General features: G+C 30.6%; 1 protein-coding gene across 1 annotated transcript; it reads right to left on the bottom strand.

Annotated features, from left to right (window-relative positions):
* Nucleotides 1-956: 956 nt before the first annotated feature.
* Nucleotides 957-5,178, bottom strand: LOC123272288. The gene is made up of 2 exons (XM_044738986.1): nt 4,884-5,178; nt 957-4,338 (listed from the first exon to the last, which is right to left on the bottom strand). The coding sequence occupies exon 2, from the start codon at nt 4,326-4,328 to the stop codon at nt 957-959; it is 3,372 nt and encodes a 1,123-aa protein (XP_044594921.1). The 5' UTR covers nt 4,329-4,338; nt 4,884-5,178.
* Between the last annotated feature and the right edge of the window lie 4,675 nt (nt 5,179-9,853).

Here is a 9,853-nt window from a genome sequence, read left to right as displayed (position 1 = left end):
ATTTGAGTACCCACATGCCTTTTTATATATTTTTCATATATACATATATATATAATATATATAAATATTTGAAATATTGATAAGGGTACTCAAATGAAAGGTCTTGATGAGTGTAATGTTGGGATGAGCTTATACCTTTAAAAATGTCAATAGCTCACATGATACAAGGTCATTTCTTAACTATTGATATTTTCAAAGATATAAGCTCATCCCGATGTTATACTCATCAATAGCTTTCATGTTGACGCAGTGATGATGGAGTTGGTGGAGGTAAAACTGCTAGCGATAGTTCTTTTTTTGCGTGTGCTACTGTTGATGTAAATAAATCATATCGTAATCTGATCAATGGAAGCTGCCTTTGTGGATTTTGATTCTGCTTTATATAAACTAAAAATAAATTGTTCAGCTGCTTCATAGATTGTGTCAGTAGTGCTGTGAGCGTAATAAAAGCATTGGCATGCATCCTGTAAAAGCTTCCTCCTTTTTGTAGCAAATTCAAGATAGATTTCTTGCCTTTTCTGAATATAGCACTTGTCGTATCACACCCTCCGAACGCATGAGCAAATAATATAAATGATTTCATTTTAATATGAGCAGAGGTTGAGTAAAATGTGTACGGTTTCTTGCCACTAGAAACTTTACAAAAATCTAAATTTGAATATTCTGGAGTAAGAGCAATCATTATCAAAAATAAATCAGTATCATTTCCAATGACAATCACTGGATTATTAGTTCTTTCTTTTATTTGTATTGCTGTTTTAACAATGAGTACGTCAGCATCTTCACGAGCGATTTGAACATTTATATTATTAGATTTTAAAAAAGATGTTAGAAAATCTACAAATTTCTTTTTGTTAGCAATGTTAGATAAAAATTTAGCTTTAGTCAAAGGATTTAACATCTCAGGAGTAAAGTCTAAATCAGCAGCCATATTTTTTTCCTTACGTCGAAATCTTTCATATGATTTTTACACCGATATTATCCTTATCGTATCCATCAAAAACAATGAAGGCATTTGTTCCAAAGTGACTTTTTATGTATCTCAAATATATATCAAAAATTTGCACGTACTTATAACCATGAGGCCACGAGGAAACTTGGTGCAGTAACCAACCTCCATCAATGACAGGAATATGATGATTTATGAATTCAACAGGATTTTGTATGTTTATGCTCTTGAAAACTTTGTATAACTCACTTTTTGGTGTTTTTCTCATAAAGCCATGTTTATCAAACAAACTCAAAGGATATGGTGATAGCTCATACCGTAATGCAGTACGTGTGAGGTCTGTATTACCCCGAATTACGATAGATATTCTTTGAAATAGTAGAGAGGCGTCCACAGCGACATATTCTTCATCACCAATATGCACTTTATTTTTAGCAGCACCTAAATTTTTTACCTTATTAACATTAGATAAAGAAATATTATCTCCATTCTTATCCTCCATAGATGCCATCCCTTTTAAACCTTTTTCCACGGCTAAATGACAGTCTATATTATCTCCACCAACAATTCCAGTTGATAATGAAACAAGTGATGATCTATCTTTAAATGGAGCATGTTCATTAAACCAAAAGACAAATCTATCAATATCCTCGTTATCTTGATTCATACGACTTTTGCATAAGTCAATATGTTGTTCACTTGTGTAGGACGATAAATTACAGTACTCTTCTAAACAATTCATTATATTGAATGCTGTTGGCATTGCAAGTAAATATCTAGTTACAACACTTGGTGTAACACCTCGACCATGTTTCAAATCAGTTCCGAAAAAACGGTTCAGAGTTTGTTCGATGGTCATATCACTCCATACACCAGACCAGGCCTTATCAGTCCTACGAATTGTGAAAAAACCTTCCGATGTAAACTTATAATATTCTTCATCATCCATTTGTGACTCTAACTGAACCATGTCTTGTAAATAAACTTGTGCACTTTTAGCATACGCAAAGTGACCTGATGCATGAAAATATGGCAACATATCGCGAACAGCTTGTAAATGCAATTTCCAGTCACCCAATCGCTCAGCTTCAATAAATTGCAGTGCAATGATTACAGCCTTCATATATTGAATCCATAGTTTAGCAGTAGGCCCAATTGTTTCCAGTACATTCAACTTTTCAATAAATTTATTCATCATATCATTAATAGTGCGATCAGAATTGTGATGACTCATGAACGGAGGATTAGTATCCCAGTCTTTAAAAAAATTTATAAGAAATTGTTCAAAGCCTTTGTCCAAATTTATAGTATTACAAATCGTAATACCCAGAGCAGTAAATGTTAGAATGTGCGCACGTATAGCTCTTGAATAAGCATGACCAGACATCATTTTTTTCACAGATTCACCAGCATAAACTACGCCCCACAAATCTTCTAGACCACTTCCGTCCATGATGTACCCAATCGACCCCAAATACGACAGAATCATATGAAAGCCACCTAACCGTACAACGACATTTGGCAATGTAGTTGAGTTTGCAACAATACTTCGCGATTTCCAGTAGAGTGGTTGATCAAATGTTACAAAACAAGTTTTTTGATTCCTTCGATTACATTCTTCACGGGAATAGTGTAAAGCGGTGTTAAGAGTAGTTAACTTAGAAGGAGGCTCATTAATGAATGGCAGACACAAGATGCTGGAAACGAAATATTCTGAATCACAACATACAACTTCCATAAAGCCTCTCCATGATGGTAAATTAGGAATCTTAAATTTTTTTGCCCATAAATAAGTAGCATACGATTGTGATAGTTGTGGTCGAGAACCAAGTTGTAATTTATTGACATTAACAAAAACTACCGTGTCTAACGCTGTGGAATTAAAAGCTCCATAAGGTATTATTGGTATCGTTTTCTCTGATGCTAATTCCGACGCAGTGGGCATTTTTTTCAATTTCTTGGAACCACCTTCATATGAAATTCCAGACTCAGGAGTATAACACGCAATGCCTCCTAGACAATGAAAAGTTCTTTTCCCGTCTAATGTGCTTATATTATGGTCTGTATTATCATACACGAACTGTACAAAAGTTTCTTCGGTGATTCGAAACTCTGGAGGATCTTTTATCGTTGAAGCTTCATGCAATTGAATACTGTGATAAGAAGCACTGATTCCTAATTTAGATAAAACATCAATTACTAGTCGTGAACCAGTTTTTCTGTAAATATAAGTGCCAAGAGCTAATTGTAAAGTAGAAATAAAACTGTTTGGTCGGAGTATTGACACAATTGAATGAGCAATATTATCACGTTTAATGCAATTTTCTTTGTCATTGTCAGTAGATAGTAAATCACCAAGAAAATATGTTAGGAGTGGAGGGATATCCTGAATGACACCATTAAGAAAGCTGCTGCTTGCAGGGTAACGATCTTTCTCATATCGAAAATCCTTTATTTCAGCTTTAAGGATTTCTGATGCGACAGTCAAAATTGTTCTCTTTTGTAGTTCATCAAAGTTATCATTAGCACAAAACCAATCACTACACACACCAGCAATATTAAAAGATTTATAGTAAACAACAGGTTCTCTACCCTGACTCCGGGTAACCATTATTTCAGAACCGTACTTTTGCTGTAGTTTTTTAAATAACTTATCCGGATTTATTAAATTATCACCCATGATTTTGCGCAAATCGGATAATTTAAATCTAAAATTATTACTTTTTTCAATATGGTCACAAACTTCTTGGAATGCAGCATCTTCGTGAATATTTGATGATGTTCTTGGTTCTTTAAGTGGAGGATTCATAAAAGAATCATAGCATTTTTTGTGATATCTGGCTTCAACTGCAACTAAATCAGTAACACGTAATCTTTCTTTCAATAAAAACGTCGTATCATCATAGTCCCGATCAGCAATTTCAAGAATTCTATCAGAAAAATAGCTATTTTTAATAACATGTCCTATTTTATGAGCTTTATCCCAATTTTTGCCACAAAATATACAAAGATTTTTGTAATCGAAATTTAAGCTTGATGATGTCGTCGAGTTTATACCTGAAGAAGATACTGGTACTGGTATCGTTACTGGTACTTGTATTGTTGATGATGATGATGGTGGTAAGTTGAGTTCACGAGGTTTCTCCAGTTTCGGTTTTTTTCGAGGTATGTCAGACGATCTCAAACGAGAATATGATTTAACACAATTTTCATGGAAATCGTATGAAATTTTTCCATCCCACAATTTCCATTTATCATCAAGTCTAATTTTACTGTTATTAATTAAATTTGCCAATCCTTTGGCCTGAACAGTTCGTATTGGAGTTTCATTGCGCAGAAGTTGTCCACAAATTGTACATGACACCGTCGTATTATCCATTTTTAATAAACTGAAAAAAAAGTTTATGCTTATTAAAATAAAATTATATTTACTTAATCTAAGTACTTAAAAAAAATTGAACATGCATTATTTATTTGAAAGCAAAAAAAATTCTGTGTTACAGCTTTAAAGTCATAAAAATTTTTAAAAAAGTGAGATTAATTTTAAGAAAAGATTTTTATAATATAAATAAAGAATTTTATCTAGAGAAAAATATCCATTTTTGCTAAATGTGTAATAAAATGGAACTGAATTAATTGTTTACTTTTGCGACTTGATATTAAACATAATTATTAATTGAAAGGCGTATACTTATGATATTTATGATTAAATTTTTATGGCAACTATTTAAATCAAAATGATTTCACTCCAATTAATAACCAATAATTAACTAATTATAAATTGTAGCTTTTTTATTACTCCGTTTTGATTATCTTGAAATTTACTAAATATAGGTGAGAAGTTGAATACAACAGAATTAAATTTTTTTCTCCAATATTTTAATTTAATATACACTCTAAACTTCAATAAATAAACTGTACAATTATTACTTACTTAAAATCTGTTAAACGTCACTTTTATATTTTTATATTTCACTCAAAAAAATTAAAAATAAACGTGTTTCGAGGTTTACAAACATGTGCTCTCAATATTATGTACAGACAACCGGGAGATTCTTTCCGAACTTGCGCAGTCCGTCACAACACAGTACATGTAACTGTGTTAGTGCTTGTAGATGAAACGCGTGCGCTGCGTGGTACAGGGCCGTAATAATTCTAGTAAGTTTTTATAATTAATTACAAAGCAAATTTAATTTTTATTTTTTGCAGCTAATCTAAAGCAGATAACAAAAAAATGAAGAGGAACTTTTTTGTGTAGAATTTTTTTCTCTACAACTTTTACTTGAAACTTTTTTTTCTATTTCCTACCGTTATTAAGTTATTTAAAAAAAAGGCATTTTTCAACCCTTTTTTTATTTTTTTCATCCCTTTCCCCTTAATTTTAATCAAAATTCCTTTCATAATATCATTATTTCAGTATTAATGAACACATTTTTACTCATTGCGCCAAAACTGGTCAGATCATGGTTTCATTTAACTTTTTACTGGACTATTTCTGGGTTGCAGTCAACTAGTCAGACTAACAACATTCCGAATTAATAAATTACTAGAACTTAGAAAGTAAATATTAAATGTAATTTAAAATAATTAATTTTACAAATTTTAAAATTCCGAAAAATATAATCTTAAATAAAAAAAAATCTAAAGCTATATTAATAGAATCTTTCAAAGTTACAAAGTCTCAATAAATTAAAAAACATAACAACGAAAATTTATACGCCAAAATGAATGAACAGACGAACACTCATTTAGCCGAAAAATGTAAATAATTTTATAATTAGATTAGAAATTTTTTTTAATTAATTTTTGAAAATTAATTTTATTTTAATTTACAAGCATGTATGGAAAACACTCAAATTTCATGATTGTAAAGGTGGACCATCTAAGAAAAATTTCCAATTTTTTGGATGAGTAATTTTCGGCCGAATCATTATTCGGATAGATGAGTATTCGGATGAATATACGTCGGAACAACCCTTTTTCGAAATCAAATTAATTTTAACTCTTGAGGAATATAAGATTTATATTTACTTTTATTCGATAACCCGGTGTTTTATAATTTACAAAATTGTTTTTCGGCTGTTATTCTATTTAAGCTAATGTATTTTATAAACTTTGAATGTAGCGGAATTTTAAATTTTCTAGAGTTTTAATAATTTGGAATGTTGTCGATCTGACTAGTTGACCGCAACCCCCGTTTCTCAGGCTCGCTCTCCGAAATCGAACTCTGATTCCCCGTATTTATAATATTTATAAATAATTATTTTTTATTAGCTTCACTTGTATGTCAGTATGTCAGTATGTCAGTATGTAACTCTCCGTGGGTAATTTGCGCGCCTGAATATTTTTGATAATCAACAAATAATAGTTTAAAAAAACTAAAAAATCACGCTTTTATAAATAAACCAAACTAAAAAGTAAAAAATAAATAATAGTTTAAAAAAACTAAAAACACGCTTTTTATAGAAAACCAAACTAAAAAATAGAAAATAAATTTAAATTAAGAATAGTGTTAAAAATTTCAATAAATATAAATTAATAATAGTGTAAATAAAAAAAATGTACTTTATTTTAAAAAAAGCGTGGGGTGCTTTTTAAGATATTATCAAAATGATAATCACTCTACTCATATCTGTCAATAAAATATTTATAACTATTGACACCATGCACCTCACGCTTTTTTTAAAATAAAATACATTTTTTTTATTTACACTATTATTAATTTATATTTATTGAAATTTTTAACACTATTCTTAATTAAAATTTATTTTCTATTTTTTAGTTTGGTTTTCTATAAAAAGCGTGTTTTTAGTTTTTTTAAACTATTATTTATTACATAATAAAGATGCAGTTGTTTCTCGCAATAAATTTTTATATCTAATTAAGGTTTGTAGATGTCTGCAATAGGGGTGTTTATATGTAGGTTACCAAACCAAGAAAGAATAAATATCATCCACTTTGGTGTTTATTACTCTGGGGAGAGAATGTATCGCTTTCTATTATGTAAAAGTGACATAATGTAAGGGAAAAATCATTTATAGAAATTAAAAATTATTTGTTTAGTGAAATTTTATGTTATCTAAATATTTTAAGTTAAATTATTATTATTATTATTATTTTAAAAATAGTTTTTTATTTCTTCTTTAATGAAAGAAGACTATGTATTTAATTTTGTTATTTCTTCTTTGTTAAAAAAAAATTATTTAAAAATTTTTACAATTATTTATTTATTATTATTATTATTTTATGAACTTAAAAAAAATATTCAATACTTTTAAAAAGAATTTAAATGATTAAAATTTGAAGCAAAAATTTTTTAAGTATCAAATTTTTTAAAAATTAATGATAATAATAATAATAATAATTTGTTTTAATTATTATTATTATCAATTTTAGAATTTATACTAACAATAAAATTAAAAATAAACCTAAATAATAATGATTTAATTTATTTAGATTTTTTACTCCAATATTTTATGAGGTTAGATTATTGCGCCTCAATTTTAATGATAAATTTTAAGAAAATTGAAGAATTAATTATAAAAATTGAATTACATTAACATTAATACCATAAAAAAGATTAATAATATAAATATTGATAATTAATATTAGTTAAAAATTGAATAAAAAGAAGAAAATAAATTTCGAAGTGAGAATTGTGATCAAAATGGTGGTCCAGGTGATTGAGGTACTAATTAACGGAATATTTGAAAATTTGAGCCGCCTACAGTTTAAAAACTCAACTAAAAACGAATATCTAATATATTTTCAATAATTACAGGAATATGAAGCATAAAATATTCTAAAGAAGGTTGAGTATCTTGTCTGGGGGCCATGTGGTATTTAAAACGATATCAAATGAAGCTATATATCATACCGTTACCTAAATATAGTTTATTGCATTACCGAGTAGCAACAGAGTTTATTCATCGGACGTCAGAGCACCTCAGTTGAAATATTTTGGCAAATTTGTCGAAACAACATAATAACTATTGAAGATGATTAATGAGGGTAATTAGCGGTTGGCTAAGTACCGACAAAACTGCATACAACTCTATCCTCGGAGATATAGTCATTTGATAATTACTCCGGCTATTTTATCATTATTATATTATACTTCCTCTACTTGAGGTCCTAATGTAACATGTTATTTTGGTTTGTCAACCAGAAGGACAGGAAAGAAGCTATTAGGCTGGTCCTCGGTCACACACGGAAAAAAGTAAACTGTAATATTCACTCGGATTCCGGTTAATTTTTACAGTTTCAAACAGTAAACCGGACATCAGGGTGGCAAAAATATAAATATTACAGAACTTAATGTAGAAAGTATAAAAGCCACAATTTATAATTTAATATTTAATATTTATAATTTAATAAGGTCAGCGCCGGTGCTCAGATTGGCATTGATATGCAACTTATTAGCTAATAATACTGATAAAGCACTTGATCTCTTTGGATTCAATCAACCCATTACGATCGGTGCTTTGGCGTCTATTCTTACTTCTATGAGGGAATAGCAAGTCTATAATATTAAAATTTAGACTTTACCAGGTTTCAGTAACTCTTTATTTCATTATAACATTATACTAATTAATCATCTACTTTTCTCACTTTTTTTTATATATAACCATGTAAGTTGCACCGTACAATGTCATTATTTTGAGCTTTAAGTTTATCGTATTTATAAGGACACCGATTATTTTGTATATGTAAGTGACCCTGTCAATGGCGTAAGCTGTTGGGTCTATAATAAGGAAATAAATAAATAAATAAATATCCAAAATAAGTGATTAGTAGCTGTCACTATAGTAAATAACGACTCTTTCATCTTAAAAAATTACAGTTTCAAACAGTAAAAATTATCATTTCAATATATAGTCCATATAATGAGGAGAAGGGGAACTCAGATGAAAGAGAAGGGGGTCCCACTCTGGGAGAATTTAACATTTCAAACAGTAAAAATTATACTTTTAATAGTATATTACACACCTAGGGAAGTAAAGTAAGAAATGTCTCAGATCACATGTAATTGTTGGCCGAGGCGAAGCCGAGGTCAACAAACATGTGATCTGAGGCTTTCTTATTTACTTCCCGAGGAGTGTATACTATTTTTTTGCCCTCCGGGCGGAAAGTGGCAACTTTCGTCCCGCTGCGCTAAACAAAGTTGCCGCTTTCCGCCTTCGTCGGACAAAAATAGTATATTACACACCTGTGGCAAGAAAATGAGAAATGTCTCAGAACACATATATGTTGCCCGAGGCGAAGCCGAGGTCGACATATATGTGATCTGAGATATTTATTATTTTGCTGCCATAGGTTTGTATACTATTTTTCTGTCCGACAGAGGCGGAAAGCGGCAATTTCGTTTAGCGCAGCGGGCCGAGAGCTGCCACCTGGGCTGAATATACACTCCACGGGAAGTAAATAAAGAAAGCCTCAGATCACATGTTTGTTGACCTCGGCTTCGCCTCAATCTGAGACATTTTTACTCCGTAATATACTATTTTTGTCCGACGAAGGCGGAAAGCGGCAACTTAGTTTAGCGCAGCGGGACGAAAGTTGCCACTTTCCGCCCGGAGGGCAAAATAGTATATTACACACCTAGGGAAGTAAAGTAAGAAATGTCTCAGATCACATGTAATTGTTGGCCGAGGCGAAGCCGAGGTCAACAAACATGTGATCTGAGGCTTTCTTATTTACTTCCCGTGGAGTGTATACTATTTTTTTGTCCGACGAAGGCGGAAAGCGGCAACTTAGTTTAGCGCAGCGGGACGAAAGTTGTCACTTTCCGCCCGGAGGGCAAAAAATATACATTTTACCAGCCCGAACAAGTCAATAATTACAGTTTGATTTTTAGCGTTGCGTTTAAAATTTACCATTTTACTTTGTAAATATTGACGTTGC

Source organism: Cotesia glomerata, linkage group LG9 (genome assembly GCF_020080835.1).
Source record: "Cotesia glomerata isolate CgM1 linkage group LG9, MPM_Cglom_v2.3, whole genome shotgun sequence".
NCBI lineage: Eukaryota > Metazoa > Arthropoda > Insecta > Hymenoptera > Braconidae > Cotesia > Cotesia glomerata.
Note: the sequence above shows the minus strand (reverse complement) of the source record. Positions and strands in the feature narration are given on the sequence as shown.